We start from the raw sequence: 24,595 nt of genomic DNA, 5'->3' as shown, positions 1-24,595 counted from the left end.
ACCATAGAAATTCATGTTTTTTCTATGATTCATACTCTTATTTCCTTTTGTTCTTAAATTCCATACCTCAGCCACTCTCTTCACCTATCAGATTCTGAAATTGCGACTCTGAAGACTCAATTTAAAACTTTGACTCTAACTTGATCATATAATACCCTTAGATCAAAACTATGGTCCTTAGGCACAAAACTAATAATTTATTGGACTAGTAATTTAATAACTAAGAACACTTCACCTTGGTCCAAAATAACTTCTGTATTGTTGAAGAACTTTACCCTTGGCTATCAATGTGGATACTCTTGCATGTAGTTAAACTTATGCATGTCATTCACTCTTCTTTTATTTCACTTTCTTTGACTTCAAAAAATTATTTGGTACAAAAAATGGTCTTTTAAATTAAGCTTCACAAGATGAGGATGTCTCGTACATTTGTCTGTTGGTGGACTAGATTTGTTTGGGATGTGGCTCTAAGCATGGCCGGATTTGCAATGTGTGATTTCAGATTCAATTACTTTAGTTTTGGGCGTGGACAGGTGAAGACTTTGAAAAGATAGAATGAAATTCTTAGTGTAAGCCCTCTCACCATTTTTTAATTGTCTGGAGGAAGAGAAACAGGAGGGGGCATTTTATGGTATTAAATCACACATGGTCAAAATTACAGAGAGGTGGCTTAAATACTTCCTTTTTTGGTATAGTGGGGACAGTATTGTGGATGAATGTGTCTTAAATCTTAATTACTTCCTTTTTTGGTTTAGTGCGGACAGTGTCGTAGACATGGTGTTAAATTTCGGTTTGAACTAAAAGTTTGAAGCTTCAAGAGTGCAGAAATTTCTAAATTTCAATTTTGATGTCAATTTCGATTTGATTTGAAAAAAGTGGGCATTAGCAGTAAAGCTTGGAATTCTTTTATGAAACTTTAGAAATGGTTAATACACATAATAATGGTTAAAAAATGATCCATATGGTTGACCTTGAATTGCTAGGATGAAGGTTTAGCATGGTTTTAAATCACAGTAGAGGGTAGGGTAATGTAACGGTAATGGGTTTAACGGAAAGTGGGAATAGCAGATGTTACATAACAGGGAGCAGGTGTAATGGTCGTGAATTTTTTCCAATCACGCACAACCTTGTGCATATTAGTCTATTTGCATGCTTTTTTAAGCTTTTAACCTTTCTTAGAAAGAATTTTAGCGTATTTTGGAACATTTAGTTCAACTAAGTTGTTTGGTAAGGGCAAGAAGTTCACATTTGTTTTAAACTGCCATTGATAAAAAATTTACATGCGTATTTATACTTTTTCATTGTTCTTATGCATGATAGATTCTTATGTATGCTAAATTAATTGATAAAACAAAATACATCATACAATTCATTAATCTATTAGGAACATAAGACATATGAATGATACAAATATACAATAACTAGAAAAGATGAGAAGGTTGAAGTTGAAAAATATAGAACATAACATCAAATTGCTAATATTATCGAAATAAAATATTTTCCTAACAAGTTTGTATTTTCAAATTGTTATGAGTATTTAAAAAGTAGCAAATTTTGTATCATTATCATTCTCATCATAATTTTTTTCTCCTCTCGCCACATAGTAGATTGAGAATGATTTATGAAAGGTGGGAAAAACAAAAGGGAGAAAAAAAAGTCAAAAATAAATAAAATGTTTTTGGCGTAACAGTCCTGTAGCAGTTACGTAACGGCCATAGTGGCCTTTACGTAATGGTTGCAGTCCATAACAGCCACTACGGCTGTGATTATTCTTCCCACCGATTCCGTGGTGTGTAACGGTACTAGGAGCCCAAAAAACCGTTGCGTAATGGAATTACGTAATGGTCGTGGTTGTTATTTAAAACCATGAGGTTTAGTTGCTTTTGTAGGAGTACTTGTAATATGCCTACCTTGGCTACAATCGTATTGCTATTGGTGATGCTTAGTTATGTAAATATTGAATGTCTTTGATTCTGCAAAATGTGAACTCTCTGTCCTGTAATATCATGCAGTTCCTCAATAAATGCTATGACATTCTAGTGTTCTGTGATGCAAAAAAGCACAGAGTTCCTGTAGACAGACTTGAACTTTTTTGTTCTGCCGATGGCCTCATCAGTTTATTCTTTTGCCAACAACATTCAGTTATTTCTATAATTATCTGACCCTTTTCTTTATTTCATTTGCTGCTGATGTAATGTTTTTGCTGGTTCTTAACAGGTAAAATGTGAGTTTGTTAGTGTGACAAGATGGAAAGTTGCCATATGTGGGGAGTATATGAAGTCAAGGCTGAAGGTGCAAGAAATCCTCATCCTTATTTTTTGATGTGTGTGTGTGTACCTACAGACATGCACATAAATGAGTGTGTGCATGTTTTAAAACCAAAGAAATTTATCAAGAGAAGAAAGAATATAAGAAGGAGAAGACATGGCATAATGCAAGCAAACAAGTCATCAAAAAGAACTAAAAGTAATGAAAACATTGCATGGTTAATGAAGCAAAGTGCTCCAATATCTTTGAAATCTGTCAAGAAAGCCCTCTAAGACATGTGGACTTGAGAAATCACCCTACTCCAAACCAAAGGAGCAGGAGCAGCAGTATCCTTAAAGATTATAAGATTATGCTCCATCTGAATGAACCGAGTAATTGTAAAAGCAATGAGCCTCCCAAAAGCCTTCCTTCCCTTCTCAGAACAAAATAGGCAAACTCAGTGCTCAACAGGAGTACCAAAAACAAATTATTCTTAGTACCCAGCAGAAGGAACAATACAAAATAAAATAAAATAAATTTGAACAAGTCTCCCACTCCAATGAAAAACCTACACACATTGTGAGATTCTGCTTTATTTGATCTTTTCCTCTGAATCACAGCATTAGTTTTAGTCCTATTTAGTATTGCTGACCAAGTAAATGACTTTTTTTTTTTTTTAACTTGGGGAATCTTAGTTTTTCAAACAGAGTGCTGGAGTAAAGGAAGATAAGATGTGGTGGAGGGAAGGGCAGTTAAGATGGTTTGGGCACTTGCAATGCAAGTAATGCATCAGAGAGGATGGGTGAGTTACCTCTTGTTAGTGGCATTAAGAGGGGGAGGGATGCCCCTAGAATAACTTGGAGATAATGAGGATTTTTTATGACTTTCTGTGGATAATTCCCTAGATCCTGTGAATGGCAAAAGAGAATTCGTATAGCTAACTGAAGGCTTGGTTGTTGTTGTTGTTGTGGTTAAAAGAATATTATTAGGAAAATGAGTGGAAAAAAAACTTACAAAATTAGTTCGTAAGCATCCAAAGCACTACTCATTTTATCCCTTCCCAAAGAGCAAGGAAAAGATCCCAACACATTCGAGAAAAGGATTTAATTATTTGTTTCCCTCTCATTTAGATTCCTCAGAAAATGGAAATTCAATGATGACTCAATTGCCTATGTTAGAATGAATTGAAAATTCTCACAAAGGCTATAAAAGCACTGGTGGCTTGACTAGAATGTGAAGCCGGAGCATATACATACCAAAGAATGGGCTGATAATTGAGTAAGACATGCCAAAACCACTTACTGACCTTTCTCCCGAGGGAGGAAAGCTCAAATCACAGCATCTGCAGTCCAATGGTCCTACCAAAATTGAACTGTCTCCATCTCCAGTTTTATAAAGACAATGGGGTAAAAGGAAGATACCTGTACAGACAAACTTAGTGAGAGGGAAGGAGAGGGGGGGGGGGGGGGATAGCGAGTCTTGCAAACCATATTGTTTACAGTTGGCTTTATTGGTTTTCATTGTGCTTTTGGTATTGAATTGAGATATTGCAAAATCTTTTTTGGTAATATGACATGGTTTTAATCTGATATTGGTGCTAGTCTTGATAACTGACCTCCATTCCTGTTACATATTTCTGGACAGACATGCTCGCATGGAACGGCATGCAATTTTATCCATTGTTTTCGTAACCCTGGTGGGGACTATGAATGGGCTGATTGGGATAAACCTCCCCCAAAATATTGGGTGAAAAAGATTGCTGCTTTATTTGGTTTTTCTGATGATACTGGCTATGACAAACAGATGGAACAAGAAAGTTTGGGGCGGCCGAGGAGTTCTTGCAGAAGAGTAACAGCAGATGCAGAAGACAGGTCTAGCTGTACTTATAGAAATTTCTGGAGTTTATATTTCTATTATCTTTGGTGTATGGTTATTAGTTTATGCATTGCAGTCCAATTTCTTTGCACTCCTAATGGTTCAATTATAAACTTCGCATGCCAAGTGTACCATAGTTAATTGATTACTTTCAATTGATAATCATGCATCTATTTTTCTCATGGTCTTCTTTCATTTCCTGCTCAAATAATAAAAAATGTCTGCTGCTTTCAAGGTTAAATGCTAGGCTGAACCTGATGTGGGATTAATAACAAGCTGTCAACCCATTAAATATTTCTAGAAACTCTGTAGACAAACGTGTTGCAGTTGGAAATTGAAAATTCTTAGTGGTGCAAAATATCATATCAGGAAAAAAGAGAGAAGAAGGGGTGGGTGTTTGGTGTATGGGAGAAAAATGTGTAGATTAAAGTGGAATCTATCCTATCAACATAAATAGTCATTCTCCCAGTTACAAGTTTGTCCTCAATCTCCTTCATGTATTACATTCAATGCAATTAGGAATAAGAAAGAACCATGTTTGATTACTAAGCAACAACTCCTAGTAGCTTACACTTGCCCCCTGTTTAGTTTGCAAAATGAAATTGAAGCAGGAAAGGAGTCGAGGAAGGAATGGAATCAAATGAGGAATGCAATTACTGTGTTTGGTTAGTAATATGGAATGACTATAGGGATCTAGTTTCAATTTCTTTCCGACATTTGGTATTCTTCAATGGCTTCTATAATGGTATGAAAAATAAGCCATTTTTTATAAAAAAACCTAATGCATAATTATTTAATTTTGTATTATAATTTTTATTTATAATAATGATTTTTATTAGTGAATATTTTTTTTTTATTGTTGTTATTATTATTTTTTGATCTTTATACTAATTATTATCCTAATAATAATAATTTTATTTTTTATTATTGCTGTTCTTTTAATTGTTATTATTTTTATAGTAATAAATATTATTGCCATTGTAATTATTAGTTGTTACTATTATTTTTTTTTTACTATTTTTAGAATAATTATTGTCCTTAAAATAATAATAATTATTTTTTCATTTATTATTATTATTGTTCTTGTTATTATTGTTTTAATAGAAATAAATATTATTATTTGTTGTTATTATTTTTATTGTAATTTTTTATTATTTGTTATTGTTTTTCTAACAGTAATAACAATTAGTATTATTATTTGTTGTTATTTTTTAATTATTATTATTTGTTATTTTCATAATAGTGATTATTATTTTTTCATTTTTATTATTATTGTTCTTGTTGTTATTATTATTTTAATAGTTTAAAAATTATTATTTTTGTTATTATTGTTATTGTAATTATAATTAGTTGTTATTGTTTTTACAATAATAATAACAATTAATATTATTATTATTTGTTGTTTTTTTTGTTTGCTTATTATTTTTTTAATTTAGTCATAATAGTGATTATTATTAGTGTAGTTAATATTTTTTTACTATTGTTATTACTATTTTTTATTATTTATAATAAATATTATCCTTAAAATAATAATTATTATAATTTTTGCCTTTTTCATTACCATTTTTCTTCTTGTTATTATTATTTTACAATAATAAATATTATTTTTATTGTAATTATTATTAGTTATTATTTTTCCTTATTTTTATAATGTCTTATCCTTAAAATATTATTATTTTGCCCTTTTGTTATTAATATTTTTCTTTATTATTATTGTTTTTATAATAATAAATATTATTTTATTGCAATTGTTATTTGTTATTATTATTTTTATAATAATAATTAGTATTATTAGTATTTATTGTTGTTTTAAGAATATTTTAAATTATAAAATGAGTCTAATTCCATGGAATGAAAATCAATTCCAGCCCATTTGGATTGGAATCATGATTCCTCTCAGGAATCGTAGTTCGGACAGAATATGATTCCGCCCTTGATTCTCTAAACCAAACGTAGGAATGTGATTCCATTCTAGACTTGATTATGCAAACCTAATGGGGGGTATGTAGGAATTAATTCAAACTTTAGAAAGGACTTGGATATTTTAGGTCATTGTGGCAATTCTGTCAGTTGATTGACTTGTTACTTCCCAATATCGTTTATGAATACCAAGAAGCATACTTGGTGATTGCAGTCTTTTTGGGACAAGTTTGGTTAAGTGAGAAAGGGTAAAGAAAGAAAAAAAAAAAAGAGATAAATATGAATATTGAGATGGTAATGTTAGAGATTGTCACACCCATCCCAATAGGCCCCATCTACTTAGGATGCGGAGACTACAGTGAGGACATGATAACCCAAACCCAAAAGATTGCACAGGAATAACCTCTACCCCAAACCATCTTCGGGGCTGCGGGGTGATTAGTAGCCCTGTGGTGGGTAGAGAAGTGGGGGAGGTGTCTCATCTTTAGTTCGTTGATGGCAGCATTTTCTTTCTTGAGGATAGTCTTGATAACTTCTGGAAAATATTCACCCTATTAGAGGATTCACTGTTTTGCATAGAGTCATTAAAAGTAAGTTTGAATTGAATGTGAACGCGTGGCTTCCAAATTTGAGTGTGGGGATCCATTTTCATATTTATCTCCTATTCATTTCCCATACTAAGTACGTGTTGGGTGAGGGTACTCCTACATCTGGAGCTCAGGGCAGAATTGCATTATCTCCTCTTTTATTGTTGATTCAGATGGTCCTTTGCCTTCTTGGGATTCTCATTTCCGGAGGTCTCTCAATGATAGGGAGATGGTTGAGTTTTCTTCTTTGTTGATGATGTTGAATAATTTCTGGATTTATTGGGGAGCGGATAGTTGTTCTTGGTCTTTGGATCCTTTGGGGGTTTCTTTTTGCAAATCCTTTTGCAGTTTTTTGACATGTTTTAACTTTTCTTTTGCACTCTATAAAAATTTGGAAGGGCCAAAGTTCCCAAAAAAGTTAAGGCTTTTATTTGGTTGTGTTAAGAGTCAATACCAATAACATGCTGCAGAGTAGGAGACCATTAAGTGAACTTTTTCTAGATGTTTGCGTTCTATGCCATAACAGTTCGGAAACAGCATCCCATTTATTTCTGCACTGTGATTTTGTCCAGAAAAAGTGGAGTAAGCTATTTAGTTTATTGGGAGAGCTGAAAGCAGTGGGGGAATTTTTGGAAATTTTTCTTTTTGGATTTTGGAGGAGAAAAGGTCTAGCAGAACTCTCGAGATGTGCCTATTTTGCAGTGAGGTGAGGTTTGTGGTTGGAACATAACTTGCATATTTTTTCAGGGAAGCAGCTAAGTTCATTACCTGGCTTGTGTTGGATACGGGTGCTTTAAAGGAATCAGGAGTGAGATTCTTGTATGTTCAATGGGATTGGCTTTATTTGCTGGCTTAATTTGTGTTTCTGTTTTTTTTTTTAAATTTTTTTGGGGTTATTTCTAGGCTTTTTCTAGGAGGATGTCTTACTCCCTTCTTTGTACATTGCTGACCTTTTAACAAAATCTTCTTTTTCTATCCAAAAAAATGGGTTTAAAATTTTCCTAAGACATTTCAGGTTGAAAGATTAGTATGGCTAGGAGTGATGTGGCAGGGGCCAAAATGGTCCAGGGTGAGGTGGAGGATTTTACTTCTAATGCCAGTTGCACTTCTTTCTCTTGGCTTATGTCTTGATTGAGTCTTCTATTAGTTGGGTTCCTTTTAAGATCCAGTGTTTGAAAGAGTGGGTAGGAGAGTACAGGGTTGAAAGAGGGCTTACAATTTTATGGGGTTGTATCATGCTTACTAATGCTTGCCTCTTTAGTATTCCCATTTTTTTTCCCCTCACTTTTTGGGTTTCCTCTTAGAGTGGATCAACTAGGCAGGATTGTTCGGGATTTTCTTTGGTTGGACATGAGTGATGGAAAAGAGATTACTGAGTGGTTGGGATTTGGGTCCAAGGTTCAAAACCAGAGGATGGGGCTTAGGAATTGGGTATCTGCAGACATCTCTAGCAGGAAAATAGTTGTGCACATTCCCCTTCCGAAATGGCTCTCTTTTGCACAAGGTTATGAGTAACTATTGTCTCCATCATTTTTTTTTTTAAAATGTGAATCCTTGGAACTTCAATATTTGTGCAATTCATGCAAATCCTTAGAAATTTCTCTCATAGATATCTTGTTTGTTCTTTCATGTTACATGGTTGGTAGTGGTAACACTTTATTTTGGGGAGGTTCCTTGGATTGGAGGTGCGTCTTTATCCTTTGGCTTCTTGCCTATTTGGACTTCTTTCTTTCTTTCTTTCTTTCTTCATTTTTATTTTATTTTATTTTATTTTTTTGCAGAATGCTCCAGTTGCCTCTTTTATTCCTTGTGGCTCTCTTTCTTTAGGTTTCCATTTTTTTTGGAATCATATTGAAAGAAAAGTATATGAGCTTATTAATTTGATGGCAGTTCTGGATTGTTTTCCTACCCATTTGAGGAGTGATGCCATAGTATTTCTTGGCTATAGTTTAGGAACATTTTATTCTAAAATATCTTCTCCTGCATTTATTGAAGTCCTTAACCCATTCTCCCTTCACCCTAGAGAAAATAATTTTGAGGGTTAGGATTTCTTAGATTGGAACTTTTACCTAGAGTTTGGCTCTTAATAGGATCAGTATTAAAAATTTTCTGTTCGTGATAAGGCTTAATAAAGCTATCCATCTGCATAATTTTATGATTTCCCTGGCTTCTAACAAGGCTGAGCATACTTCCTTCCATTGTCAAGTGGCTAGGCAGCTTTGGAGTAAGCCAATTTTTATTATTTATTTGCTGCTTCTTGTTGTTATCGTTATTATTATTTAATATTTGTTCCTCAAGTAGGCTTAGCAAAAATATTAAGAGACAATTTTGGGAAGACATGGATAGTATTATATAAGACATATCAGGGACTGAGAAAATATTCATAGGAGCAGATTTGAATGGACATGTTGGTAGGGATAATAAAGGTTATGAGAGGATACATGGAGGATATGGATATGGAGACAAAAATGAGCTTGGTGAGATGATCTTTGACTTCGCTATGTCATATAATTTTATAACAATGAATACTTGTTTTGAGAAGAGAAAAGAACACTGAATACCTTTAAAAGTGGACAAAATAAAAGTCAAATAGAGTTTTTCTTAACTAGGATGGTAGATCGTTTATCATGCAAGGATTGTAAAGTTATCTCAAGTAAAAGCTTAACCATGCAACATAGAGTTTTAGTGTTAGATATATGCCTTAAAAAATGGAAGAGAAATGATAAAATAAACTAGCATAAGAGAAGGATACAAACACTCTTTGGAGAAGGATGGTGATTGGACCATAGGGGATGGTGTAGATACAAACACTCTTTGGAGAAGGATAGCTAGCTTTATTAAAAAGACAACAAAAGAGATTTTAGGTGAATCAAGAGGAAGATTGTCAAATAGCAAAGAAATTTGGTGGTGAGATCAAAATGTCCAAAAGGCTGTAAAGACAAAAATATTTGGTATAAAACATGACAAAAATGTAGAAATATGGATAATTTTGAAAAGTATAAGAGGTGAGAACAAATGCAAAAAAGACCGTTAGTTGAGCTAAACATAGATTAATAATTTGTATGATAGTTTAGATACAAAAGAAGGGGAAAGAAATATATTTAAACTTGCTAGAGCTGGAGAAAGAAAAAGTAAGGACTTAGGTAATGTAAAATGTATAAAAAGTGCGGATGATATTCTCTTGGTTAAGGAAAAGACATAAAAGAAAATGATGAAGTTACTTTAGTAAGCTATTTAATGGAAATCAAATAGAAGTCTTAAACTTAGAATTGACAAATGAGGAAAAGACTAAAAATATGAGATTTACTTGCAAGATCAGAGTTAACGAAGCTAAATTTGCACTAAAAAAGATGAAAAATGGAAAAACTATAGGACCGGATAACGTCCCACTTGAAGTTTGGAAATGCTTAGGTGATAATGAAATTATATGGTTAACTAATTTCTTTAACACAATTATAAAAACTATGAAAATGCTAGATCAATGGAGGAAAAACACTTTTAATACCTATATACAAAAATAAGGGAGATATTCAAAATTGTAATAAGTATCATGGAATTAAACTTATGAGTCATACAATGAAACTGTGGGAAAGGGTACTTGAATAAAAATTAAGGCTAGAAACGAAGGTCTTAGAAAATAAATTTGGTTTTATGCTTGAGCGATCTACTACAAAAGCGATATATCTTTTAAGAAGATTAATGGAAAGTTTAGGGAAAAGAAGAGGGATTTGCATATGGTATTTATTGACTTAGAGAAAACATATGATCGGATACCTAGAGAAGTTCTATGATGGATTTTAGAAAAAAAAAAAAAAAAAGGGTGTATGTAGTAGGTATGCTGATGTTATTGAGGGTATGTATGATGGAGTAATGTCTAGTGTAAGGATTATAGGTGGAGAGACTGGAGAATTTCCAATCACAATAGGTGTACATCTAAGTGAGCCCTTTTCTTTTTGCTTTAGTGATAGATCAACTGACTAGGAGTATCCAAAATAAGGTTCCATGGTTTATTTTATTTGTAGAAGGTATTGTATTGATTGATGAAACTAGGGGTGGAGTAGAGACTAAGTTAGAATTATGGAGAGAAGCTTTAGAATTTAGTGACTTTAGGATAATTAGAAATAAGATACAATTTATGAAATTTAATTTCAATAATAGTAGGAGGAATTTTGGAGACAAAGTTAAACAAAATGATGAAGAAATAAATAGCACTAGTAGATTTGATACCTTGTATGTATTATGCAACTTGAAGGAGAAATTGAAGAGGATGTAATGCAGAGTTAAAATAGGTTGGGTAGAATGGAGAAGTGCTTCAAATGTATTTTGTGATCATAGAATACTCTTAAAATTAAAAGGGAAGTTTTATAGAACAGTTATAAGATCAGCTATGCTATATGGATCAGAATGTTGGACAAGTAAGAAACAGCATATCCAAAAAGTAAAAGTTTTTGAGATGCGAATTCTTAGATGGATGAGTGGTTTAACATTGAAAGATAAATTAAGAAATGAACATATTCACAGTAGGTTAAGAAATGAACATATTCACGGTAGGTTAGGCATAGCTTCTGTAGAAGATAAGCTAAGGGAGGGACGACTCGGATGGTTTGGGCACTTGCACTGTAGGCTACATGGTGTGCTAGTGAGGAAGAGAGAGTTAGTTACTATGAGAGGCAGTAGAAGGGTTAGGGATTGACCTAAAATAACTTGGAATGAGATAGTAAGGATTTAAGAGTCTTGAATTTGTTGAAAGAAATTGTCCATGATTGCATAAATTGGCTAAAAAGGATTCATGTAGCCGACCCCACCTAGTGGGACTTTAAGGCTTGGTTTTGTTATTGTTGTTGTTATTATTTTAATGGTAGAGGATTTGGCAGTTTCCTAAGCAGTGGATGACTTTTTGCTGGTGAACTTTTGGAGTTTTGGCAGAAGCGAAAGTGTAATATGCTGGTTCTTCAAACATTTTGTACTTGCAGAAATTACTTTTTTTTTTTGGTGGTAGGCATGTAACTAGTGTTATTTTATAAATACATAAATTTGAAACCAAGTTCAGCATTCAAAAATATAAAAGATTCACTGAAATCTCAAATGGAAGTTTTCAAATAATTTTATTCAAAATTCATACATGATTGATTTAGCAGAGCAGGTTTATAACATAGAAAGCATACCTATAAAAGCAACTTTATTATCCACTCGCTGAATGAGTTGAGCAGCTTAGCAGAGTTATTCGAGGACCCATTTGAAGGTTGTTATGAGACAAAAAAATTTGGTTTCTAGTTCTGCCTCCATTGATTCCAATCTCTAACTACCTTATCGATGTGTGGTTTTAAATAGATAGAAACCCTAGCATGTTGATTATAAATCCATAACCAAATGACTTCTTTTTGGCTGAAGCTATCCCTAACAAATTCAATGCTCACATCCAGCTGCTCATGGAATTATACCAAAACCATGTACATATCATAATAGTCATGCTAACCCATTCTGATAAGTGTTTACTGCAACCAGTGCTGATATATGAAGCTAAGTGAAGAAAATGAAAGTAGAAAATGGAAAATAAAGAGAACATTTGGTGGGCGTATCACTTTTATTCAGGCTTCTCTTTTTAGTATCCTGCATTATTTTTTTGACTATTTTTAGTACTCCAGCAGGGGTAACCAATAAGATGGAGAGGATCTTGACAGATTTCCTTTGGTATGGGGTTGGGTTTGGAATGGGAGAGATCATTTGGTTAGTTGGGAGGTTGTTTGTAGGTCTAAGATGGAAGGGTTCTGGTTCTTGGTAGGTTTGTGTCTAAAAACACGTCTTTAATGGGTAAAAGGTGTTGGCTGTTCCCCTTAGAGGTAGATTCCCTTTGGCTTAAAGCTATTAAAACCATGCATGCCTCGTAGATAAATGGGTGGATGCAGGTATGGAGAGGGTGGGTTTGTGGCAGTGCTCAATTTTGGCTATCTTTTGGTGTATTTGGATGGAGAGAAATGCCAGAATCTTTAAGAACTTGGATACTGGCTCTTAATTTTCTTTGGAATAGAGTGTTGTTTCTCGCCTTGTTGTGGGTATTGATGAGAGGTTTCTTTTGGCATTTATCTGTGGCAGATTTACTGTGGGAGTGGATTGCTTTGCTTGAGCAGAGCTGATTTGTAATCTTTTGTTTCTAGCCTTCTAGTTATTTTTTCTGTTGTTTCTGGCGGATATCTTTTCCTCACCTTTTTTTCCTTCTTTTTCTTCTTGTAACTCTCTTTCCTCTCTCTCTCTCTCACACACACATAAATTTCTTTGTTTATCAAAGAATATATATGGGTGGATGCTAATTTTGGAATTTGATGTCCTTGATTGTATTATCTTTATTTGGTGCATAATAGTGTCAGCTCTTCTTTACTAATCTTGGAGAAACTATGCAGGGGGCTGCCCTCCCTATTGTCCATGTGCCTCTTTTTTTGGATGTGAAACATGTAGCAAATGGGTCCCACTCCTTACATATTCAATGCTATTAAATGTTGAAACCATCGCCACATGTTTCACATCCAAAAAACAGGCACATGGACATATGGAGGGGCAGGACCCCTGTATAATTTCTCCTAATCTTGCATGGGTAAAGTTTCTTGTTAAATTTCCATTTTTGTATCTCTCTTAATGATAGGGAGGTGGAGGAGTTCTCTTTGTTGTTGTTGGAGGGCTGTAGTCCTTCCAGTAGGAGCAATTTTCGGTCCTAGGTTTTAGATTTTTCAGGGAATTATCCTTGAAAAATGTTTTTTGGGCATTTGATTCATGCTAACATGTCCTTTCCAGTTCATAATATAATTTGGAAGGCAAAATCTGTCTCTAAGATCAAGGTGTTTGGTAATAGAGTGAACACCAACAATTTGCTGCAATGAGAGAGGCTTTGAAGGTTTTATCTATGTGTGTCTTGTTATGTTCTGATAGTTCAGAATCTCTCTCTATGTCTTTTGCATTGTTCTTTCTCTTGGAGGGTTTGGAATACCTTGTTTGGTTTGCTTGAAGAGAATTTGGCTTCCCCAGAATCAGTAGAGGATTTGTTTGCTATTTATTTTTCAGGTTTTGGTAGAAGTAGAGATGGATCTACCTTAAGAAGAGTGGAATTTTTATGGTGTTGTTGGGTATTTGGTTCAAACTGGATGGATGCTCGTGTGTTTACAGGGGAGATGGTGACATGCTTGTTTTAGGATACAATTTGTTATTTGGCTTTGCTTTGGTTCTCTGCAGCTAGTTCTTTTAACAGGGGCATGCTCAGATTTACAAAGAGATTGGCCAGCGTTATACTCTCTTTTCTTTGGGAGGACCCATTGTCCTCTTTCTTGTATATTCTTCCTTTTTTAGTAATATATCTGTTTTCTCTATAAAAAAAAAAAAGATGGAAAATAAAAGGGCGGGGGGGAGTCCAAACGTGTTGGCTAGGTGCATCAGAGATAAAAATGATCTTGATTGGAACACAACTAAAACTGAAATGGAGGTCTGGCAACCTCCAGTCAAGGTGCCCATCATACAACGAGGATCTTCCCTCCTATAGGCCTTGCGTGGCTAACATTAGCACCAGCTCTAGCAGCCCACCATTTTGCCAAGCCCGTATTTGCTACATCACTTCCCCACTTATCCAGACTCAAAGACCTGTTACTCTTAGGCTTATAGATAATCTTCCGAGTTCCAACTTCCAACTAATAAAGTGGTCTTACTGTCGCCCATGAAACACCGAACACCTAAATACATAAGGGGCAAGAAGTAGATTCCACATCCTGCCACTTATATGTTACAATAAAGGACACTAGGTTAAAACATTTATTCCTAGAGTCTCACTCTTGGACAAATCAGTTCCCTTCCTGGAAAACATCATAGAGATTTGCAAGATCGTCAACACATTAGTGAAACTATTCATGCTGATAGGGAGAAAATGGTATTATTAGTAGACAGTTAATGAAAGATATGTAGATTTTTTTGTCTCCCACTTTGACTCCCTTCACAAGCATCCTTTAATATCCCTCTTTACTTTCTCCAATCCCAGACCACAAAAAGTACTCATCAGTGTTTCTAACTTATGAGCAATAGACAATAGAACCCTAAACCAAGACAAATAGTGCAAAATATAGATGAAAGGCGGGTCTGAATGAAAGAACAAGCTGAACGACTAACTAATGTGAAGTAAACATCCATCCACCCATCCAACCTCCTAAATAGGGGTGAGTGTTCGGTCAATACGGTTAATTTGGTTAATTAACTGAATTAACCAAAAATTTTGGTTAAAGAATCTTGTTAACCAAACTGAACTGAACCAAAATTTCACATTAACCGAACCTAAAACCGTCCAAACTGATTTTTGGTTAAATTGGTTAACCGATTTTAACTAAATTAATTTTTTAATATATATAATTTATGTAATATGTATAAAATTTTAATATATATAATTATAAAATATATAATATATGTAATATATATATAAAATATATAAAATTATTAATTATTAGTATATACTATCGGTTAATTCGGTTAACATAATACATTAAATCCTAGAACTGAACCAGAAAACAAAAACTGCAATTCAGTGAAAGTAAAAGCTGAACTGAACCGAATAATTTTTTAATTGTACCAAATTGACCGTATTTACTTAGTTAATTTTGTTTTGGCCGAATTATGCTCGCCCCTACTCCTAAAGACCTTCTCAAGTCTCAGCTACCAGGTCTGAAATGGAACACCACATAGGGAAACACCTAAACACACAAGAGGCAAGAACAGAATACCACACCCTGCCATCGATATATTGCAGGCAAGGACACTGGATTCAGCATCAATTCCGACAGCCTCACTGTTCTGATAAATTAATCCTCGACCTTGAAATCTTCTTTTAATTATGTGATATATCCAACATCTTAGAGAAGCCATTCATACCCTCAGATAGGGAAAAGAAATGGTATCCTAAGAAAGCTGCTATTGAGAGAGACAAAATGAGAAGTACTAATCTTCTTTTTTTGCCTACTCCTCAGAATCCCCTCTATCAAATGTTCTACCTAGAACCTTCAAATATACACAATCACATGCCTTCCCAAAATTTAGCTTTAGAATCACACTTGGCCTGCCTCTCCTTCTATCACCATCCACTATCTCATTGGTTACCAATGTAACATCTAAAATCTGGGGCCCACAAACAAAACTCCGGGTTCAAGAAATTGTTCTGGCCAACACAATACAATCTATTGAAAGAACTTTGGTCAAAATCTTTTGGACATGGGGAACCAAGCTAATAGGCTTAGAATCCTTAATCTTGATATATTTATCTTTCTTCAGAATAAGGATAATGAAGATGGTGTTAATGCTCCTCCCCATCACACCGTTAGCGTAGAATTCATCATACACTCTCATAAGATTACACTTTACAATTTCCTAACAATCTTAAAAGAAAATCATGGTCAAACCATCTTGTTCTGGAGCCTTCTTTCCCCCTATATCAAACATGGCCCTCCTTGCTTCTGCAAAGGCCTTTCTAAGTTCTAATCACAAAACATGACCTCATAATTCACCCTTCATTTATAGGGTTACCAACATCATCGTCTAAATAAACCTACAAAAATCATCGATCTCATCTATAATAACATTATGATCCTTAAACGATCTCACTTCACACCAAATTTCCAGTTCTTCTATAAAACTCTCCCTCTTTCTTCCACCAGCCACCCTATGAAAGAGCCTTGCTATACAATATTTTTCCATAACTCACTTCGGTCTAGTTTTTGCCTGCAGCTGTTAGCCTCAAATAATATTATCAAACTAATTTAGAGCTCGGGTCTTCCACTAAACAAATCCTCGTATAGAAAAACCCTACTCTTCCAACCTTTTTACCCTGCCAATTCCGTACCAAACATATCCATTGTTTTTAGATCTCACATCACCAAAAACTTCCAAGTTCCTAACTTCCAATTTTTCCCTAGTATACTTCTTGAGAAAACAGTAACCCTCCCTTCTCTTAACAACAAACTGCGCACCCCCCCCCCCCCCCTCCAAGACTTGATAAATAATCCAAGCATCTTGCTTGAATTCTTTACTATTTAATGATATTACCTATTTCAAAAAAACTATAATGCATGCATTAATACTTATTTTTTTAAATGCCGACAATCTTTATATGACCAAAATTTCGATGATTATATAATGCGTACTCGATATAAAAGACCCTAGCTAGGCTAGCTCCACTGGGCTCTATTGCAGCCTTAACGTCGCTGCCCTGAGCAAAAGGAAACAGAAAATTAACAAGAACAAGAAATTGATTAGCCACCACACCATCAGCCTAGTAGTGCCCCAAGGCCTATGCACACACACGCAATAGAGTAATTAACTAAAGCCAACATTATTAATTGACACTGGCATGATCAACAGCCCTGATCTTTACCCACGAAAAGAGAAGAAGATGCAGCAGCTATCTAGCTGGTTAATCAGCTGCAGAGAGTACATGCATGAAGAAGAAATTAACACGTAGTACACATGGATATGATAGATGTGGATTTACTTATTTTATTAATAGGGTAGGGCGGGTGCATGCATATCGTCTCTTTGGTAACAATGGATCGAGAGGAGCATGCATTGATCAACAACCTCTGGTGCAGAAACACCGACGAAAAAACCCCTGGCGGTGACCACTGCTGAAACCCTCTAGCGCCCTGCACACTACTGCACAGTTGTGGTCCCTCAGGTGTACTTCCTTGAATTTATGGCTCTGTGACTTGCACATCCTTCCTTCCACTTCCACCACCCCCTCTTCTACTCCCAATCATCGTCGTTGATCATTACATTTCCATGCATGCATTTACACAATTAAAAACCAATGAAGATAGAATATACATTGAGAGAGAGAGAGAGAGAGAGAGAAGGTTGTCTTGGTAGTCTCCATCTTCTTCTTCGTGGAGATGGTGGAAATGTATTAATAAAGCAGCTAGCTGGTGGAGCTAACAGCCTGCATGGTTGCATGCGCGGAAAATGGAGTTTTATGGGACACCGGGGGGTTTGATCAAGGAGAATATGTCAAGAGCTTTGCTACAGCTGGTCTTCTGTTTCCTTGCAACGCGATCACGTACGTTTCACTTAGTTCACTGCATGCACTTCCTGAAGCTACGAGATATATGATACTGTGTGCGCAAAAACTGCTGTGGGCAGAAAAGGGACCAGATAATATATTTTTTAACTGAGAAGTGGAGGCAGTGATCCGTCAGTATGTATGACAAATATATACATTTCGCTTTTATTATCAAATAAATATTTTTTAGTTATTTCTATTGTTGTGCAAATTAATGCGTAGTGGAAACAAACCCGGATCGTGTAATGCAGCAACCAACGATGAACAATACAGAAATACAATCACGCAGGTAATAAGGAAAGCAAAAAAACAATGACACAAGAATTAATGTGGTTTGGCAATGTGCCTACGTCCATGGGAGCAAGCGGTGGCTGATTTTCACTATCATCACAAAACCAGGGTTACAACATTGTATATATGCTAACCCTACGGCGTACAAAGGGATTAGGAAGTTCCCCAAATACCCTTGTATCAATCCCTTCGGGTTTTGCCTCTGAATCCCCAACCTACTGATCTTCCCAATTCAAAATTCAAAAACAGCGCCGAACAAAACCGTCGATGGTTTCAGCAAATCGTCGACGGTTTCTTCCCGAGATTAAACCATCAATGTAACCGTCGACTGTTTTTTCCTACGGCCCGGCTTCCTTGTTTTTCCTCAGCATGCTTTCCCTGTGCATGTGTTCCACTCAATATGAGCCACATACTCCAACAAACTCCACAAATCAAGCTGAGGAGATAGCATATTCTCAAACCTTAATGGAGTGGTGTTCCTCATTTACCAGGACTGAACTCAATGGCAATAGTGCCCTCAGTGGCACCCTCAGATTACTCTATGGGAAAAGTAGCTTCCACTCTGCAGTAGACAAGAATACGAGAATCTGTTGATCCTAGTAGCTATACACTTGCTCAAACCAAATAGACTGTATGTTAGACAACAGAATATTGCTCAATTCACAATCACTAGAGGATTGTGAATAGAGCCCCTCCAACCAACCGTTACCCAGAAAGCTCCTTCAAACAGTTCACAGCTGCTTACTGGATTTTCAGGAACCGGCTCCATTCATCAGTAGATGAGCAAATTTTAGCCTCTGATTTGTGATCTCACACACTGAAAAAAACTACTGGTTACCAGCAGCTGGCACTTCTCCTTTATCCTGCCCCTCCACTAAATTCTTTGAATCACATTCTGCCCAAGTCGGGCACCGTAAATTGGCTGGCCCATTGTTAGTCTATCTCATGTAGCATTAAGAATCTCCATATATTAGTGCTTACTATTGTCATATAAGGCCTCTGCCATCCTATTGTGTCCTCACCGTCTGGGTTCCTAACAGTTGGGTCCCTCAGTATGAAGGATTTTGAATAAACCCATAGGATTCATCAAGAACCTCTTTAGTATCCTGAAACCCTATTGTTTTTCACACAAGGGTGATTCTATTTTCCAGACCAAAATACTTCCAATAGACCTGTAATCCATGTAAAAGCTTTATTGTTCAACAACAAAAATGAGGATTTCTGTCCAGCCAACTCACTGATGCTTACCAGTAGTTTTGTATCACCCAATAACTCAACATTAAAAGTCTTCTCTCATGACTGCCTGACAAAATCCTGCTGTGGACATTCGTCTCCTTTATTATATGCTTATAATGTAGCAATATAAATGGAAATCTGAAAAAAAAAGAAAAGAAAAAGACAAAAGCAGCTAAAAAATGCTGAGAGTTGAAATTGAAAGTTCTGTTCTCTTTTCTTGGAAATTTTCTTTCCTTCAATGGATATACAGCAGGGCAGACTTAACCGTGGACTATAATGTGTTCTTGGAGTCAGGCCTGGACATATCGGTTTAAGCCCAAGTTTGGAGCACGTGAGCTTGGCTCTGGATTACGACTCATTCAGAGCCAGGGCTTGGTATATCTGTGAAGGCCTAACTTTGGACTACTCTGAGCTTGTGTTAGCTGCAACTTTGTTAATTCATTCTTGGCCCTGGGCTAACCTAGCTCAGTCTATTCCCATGGAATTCTGTTGAGTTGTGCCTCCTTTTCAGAGGGCTTATCCACTTCGTCTCCTTGCGGTACAATCTCGTCTTTTGAGACACAAGTGATAGTGTCATTATATTGTTGTATGAGGGTCTTTTGGTGTTTTCTTGTTGGGGTCTACACACACATGCACTTGTAGCCGAGGGTTGAAACCCTAAGGCTGTGTTCATTGACGATATAGTGGATATTTTGTAGAGGCTCGTCATGTGCACACAGTTGAACCATGTAAATTGCTATGTTCTCATTTCTTTTATTTTTATTTCGATTTTCTGCATGTGTGTGGAATATCCTTGGGCATGTAGCATAAAAAATTTGTCCTGGTTTAAATTTTTTCATTACATGCATGCTGTATCAATTTATCACCCCTATGTTGGAAAAGATGATTTCATTATTTCTCACCTTCCCCCCTCTCACTGCTTGCTTATATTATTGTTTTTTATTTTCTTTCTTCTTGTTTAGGATTATATTCCCACATTAATTTGCGTTCTTCTCATTGTGCTCATGGTTAGGATTATTGTTTACTCCTTGTTTTGTTTTTGAACAGTAGGTACCGTGTAAGAAGATCTAGATCCAAGGATATGGATCACTTGAATAGGGGTACTGATAGAAGCCTTCGTGATGAGAATGATGTACAGAAAAGCAAAGAGAGGAGAAGAAGTGACGGTAGAAAGCGAAAATGTGAAGAGAGAATGATATTTGAAGATAGTCAGTGCAGAAGGAGCAGGACTCATGAAACCGACTCCGATGGGGATTGGTCAGATAGGGATGGGGACACAGATGGACACAATAATTATATAAGAAGAAGCTCAAAACAGCAGAATGCCGGTTTGGCACTACTGGATGACCATGGAGACAGCCGGAACAGAGCTCTCGAAACAGATTCTGACATAGATTGGTTGGACAAGGACAAGGGTGGAGACAAACTTCCCGGTCACTTAAGTCAAAGTTCAAGACATAGGAAAACCGTATTGGAATCCTCAGATGTTCTTTGGGACTGCAACATGGCAACTCATGAAACTGATTCATATGGAGACTGCTTGGATGGGGACAGGGACAGACAAAGTGGTCGCAGAAGGAAAAGTTCTAGACATATAACATTGGAAGTATCGAATGATCATGGAGACAGCAAGAGCAGCACTCATGAAAGCGATTCTTTTTGGTCAGACAGAGGCAGAGACAGAGAAAAAGGCAATGATAGACACAGACAGAAAAATAGGCACAGAGGCCATGCAAGAAAAACCTCAAGACATCAAAGCAAATTTCCAGATGATCCTTGTGATGGTAGGAATAGAGCTTATGATACTAATTCTGATGCATATTGGTCAGATAGGGACAGGGATGGGGAAGGACACCGTGGTCACAAAAGGGACAGCTCAAAAAACCAGAATAAACTCAACAATCATGATAAAAGGAAGAATAAAAGACATTATATTGATTTTATTGATGATTCATCGGACAGGGAGAGGGACAGGGATGGGGACAGAGACGGAGGAAGACATCTGAGTAAGAGAAGGAAACATGCACGTAAGTTGATCTCGGATGATGATGAAAAAAAAAAACTACATGATTAAGGTTTGACATGGCTAACGAGTGCCTTTGAGCTGGGTGTGTTCGTGAGTAGAGATTTGACATGGATGATTTGTTGCTTGTATCATTCACAAGTTGCTCACCTTAAGTAATTGAAAATTGCAAATCATATTTCTTTTTTTCGACCTTTCCCAACCACTGTTGACCATCTCTCACCTTTATTGTTCAAATCTCGCAAGATCATAAACCAGGACCAGCACAATTAACTAATCTTGCCTCTCCCTCTCTCTCTCTCTCTTAAATTCCAAGCCCTAACTACGGTTGCATCTTCTTGACCTCTCCGACTGACAGCAACCTGAGAGCTGGTACTATGGTGAGTCATAACCTGAGAGCTGCTACTATGGTGAGTCTTTCTCTCTCTCTCTCTCTCTCTCTTTGAAATGATCGAGAAGAGGGCCTTGATCTGTTGCAATTTTCTGCTTCTATTTTTTAGATGCAATTTAGGCCTTTGATATGTTGTTTCCTTTTTTTTTGGGGGTAGGAGGGGGAGGAGATTCTGACATATCACTGAAATTTCCTAGTAGTAATTTAACTAATTCATATATTTTCTCCATCGTTATCAGAAAACTCTTAACACCCAAGCAAAGCATGTATTGGTACAAATATTTTGAAATGTGGTACATTTTCATTCCAGATCGCTAAATTTGACAATCCAAATTTTTAATTCAGTATTTTTCAGATAACATATTTTTTATTAGTAAAAAGTGGGGAGTCATCACATTTTAATTCTATATTCTGCCATTAATCTATTTCACAACAGAAAATTTCTTCTAGATTTAGAAACATGCGTCAACATCCTCTCCAAAATATACAAGTGCTATCACACTTTTATCATCAATATATCTATTTAAGTATACCCCTAATGTTTCACATTTTAGAGCATGTATGGTACTGCAATCCCATTCCTGTTCCACAAACCAGAACGTTCCATGTTCTAGGTAACATTGATCTGTTCAATTTTCTTGTCTTGCTTTGTTCACATAATAGATGCTTCCTTCACTATGTTTAATATATATTGAGGTAAGGTCTTTGCTTCTTTGGGATTACACTGGTGAGGTGATTAGGGCATTAACCAACTAATGACTTACATTTAAACTCTCTTGGGAAAAATTAAGAAAATTAGAATCGCTTTTCTTATGATGAAATTTCTTTATTATAATTAATTGGAAGACAAGCTTTGTTACCTGCAAGTGACCTAGCCACATTCCCTGCTCATAGAATTTGATCAAGATTCTTGCCTATTCTTCAAGCACAGAATTTTGTGATATTGATTTTTGTGTATTTTATTGAAAAAATAATTTTTGGCAACTATATAACCGTGAATTTATTTTTCAGTGCTGATGTTAACAAATGAGAACCCTGTGCCTTTGTGAAACAATGTTAGATGTAAATGTCATGTCCTTTTTGGACTTTCATTCTTAAATTCTTCTTGCTTGACTTGGGATGTAGATGTGGGTTGGTATTGCAGGTTAAGTAGACATAATCACCAAAATGAAGTTGATATTATGTTTCTTTATAAGAACCTTTTGAATTCTATACTTAGAATAGTGTTGTGATAGAAGCAATTTGGCACATTAAAAATGCATCCAAATGGAAGTAAGACATCCATCCATGATACTTGGCGAGCTGATTCAATTCCCATAAGCTGTTCAGAGTTCAGTTATTCCCTTTCTACGTGAGCTCTTAACATAAATACCCTGTTTGCCACTAACCCCCCAGCCCCAGTCACAAAAGAGCAATGTATGTGGCATATTTATAGTTTGTTAAGGGCACGAGACTTTCATTATGCATAATTATACTTTTATTGTGTTCACTATAGGGGCCATTGGAACCATTGGATGTGGATCATGGGGGAAACTACGCTTACTGCTGTCGTTAAAATGTTGGGTTCCTTTATCTGTTGTTGACTTCAATGGATGGATCTTAGGTAGTGTTTGGGATCATGGAATTTGGAGCTTGGATTTGTCTTTGTATGAAATGCAAGCAAGTCAATACAATTTTGTCTTATGTTTTATTCAAATCCACACAAATTCAAATCCAAAGTCCAAATACCATGCTCTCAAATGCAGGGTTAGTGTTTTGTTTGCAGTATAGACAGTTTTTGCATTTTTTCCCCCCAAGTCAAAATTAGGTCTTTGGAACCTAATGATATGTACCTAGCCAAGAAAAAAAGAGATAAATTCCATGTTATTTTAACAGAGAATTTGAGTGTGTCAACTGTTTGATTTGTCAAATGTTTGCCCAATGATTGTCTTGATGTTTTAAATACCTTTAATCCTTCCTATGGATTTAGTGTTAATCCATACCAAAGAAACTAAATGCTCTTCCTTGCGTGTTGCGTGTGCACGGGTTTTAGTATTAAACTAATACTTCAATTGGAGAATTTGCATAGTGTATTAACAACTTAGGACCATATAATAACATCATTGTGTGTATTTTCCCGTTCATGGAATTAGACGAGTACATTCCAATTGGAATGGCGTGATTCAAGCCTGGATCACCTGATGGATATCACACGATTGGATGTTATATGCTGGGTTGTGCTTCCCATGCACATATTTGATGCGGAGTGGATGGTAGGATTCACACCTATTACCATGTCTGCAAACTTTGTGAAACACATCCTTTTCCTTCTAAAATTGATATGCACAGTAATATTGTCAATTGTGCTGCAGAATCCTATTGAAGCAGAAACAACTTTGCTTGCAAAAAGATACGAGTAGAATTGAGAAATCAGTCATAAGGACTTCACTGGAGTGAATTACTATCGATCTTCGGCTGTGTCTTCTCCAACCTTTGTTGAATTTGTAATATGCTGATACGAGGAACATGCATGGCTAGTGTATATAGCGCAGCAGGGAAACTTTCCATTTGCATGTGAATACTAAGATGAATTAGTTTTCAGAACATTAACTTTGATTTAATTAAATGACGGATCAATGTTTGCAGGAGAAAGACCGTCTCTGCTTTCCTAAGAATTTGTTACTCATCTGATGGTTCTTGATTTAGATGATGGACCATTGTTTATAATAAAAAAAGAATTGGCATCCCATACCTCTATATTTGTATGTACCAATGTTTGTTGCATTTTTTAGCACGAGTTACATGAAGATGAGATTTGTTCTTTCTCATCATTAACCCTGATTGCAAAAGTCATCAGACCGGGACTTGTGTTTAGCTGTTGTGGAAACTGAGAGCTTACTGCTGCGCGGACCCGAGCACAAAGTAGTAAAAGCGTCGGCTGAATTCATTGCTGGGGACCTAAATGGAACCTGACA

General features: G+C 35.8%; 1 protein-coding gene across 4 annotated transcripts in view; it reads left to right on the top strand.

Moving 5' to 3' along the window:
- LOC131164640 (zinc finger CCCH domain-containing protein 5) overlaps positions 1–24,369 on the top strand; it is a 68,274-nt gene extending 43,905 nt beyond the window's left edge. Inside the window, exons 7-11 of one of the 4 annotated variants that reach the window (XR_009139303.1) lie at positions 2,218–2,292; positions 3,892–4,118; positions 20,278–21,660; positions 23,774–23,893; positions 23,993–24,369. Coding sequence is in view for 1 of the 4 variants with exons in the window: in XM_058121976.1 (XP_057977959.1) it covers positions 2,218–2,292; positions 3,892–4,118; positions 20,275–21,254; positions 23,993–24,003 (1,293 nt within the window). In the remaining 3 variants the exon portion in view is untranslated. Of the gene's footprint in view, positions 1–2,217; positions 2,293–3,891; positions 4,119–20,274; positions 23,894–23,992 lie in introns of all 4 variants that reach the window. The other 3 variants (XR_009139302.1, XR_009139301.1, XM_058121976.1) reach the window with 3 other exon arrangements.
- The last annotated feature ends 226 nt before the right edge of the window (positions 24,370–24,595 follow it).

Source organism: Malania oleifera, chromosome 9, assembly GCF_029873635.1.
Source record: "Malania oleifera isolate guangnan ecotype guangnan chromosome 9, ASM2987363v1, whole genome shotgun sequence".
Classification (NCBI taxonomy): Eukaryota; Viridiplantae; Streptophyta; class Magnoliopsida; order Santalales; family Ximeniaceae; genus Malania; species Malania oleifera.
This window is presented reverse-complemented; position numbering and strand designations above follow the sequence as displayed.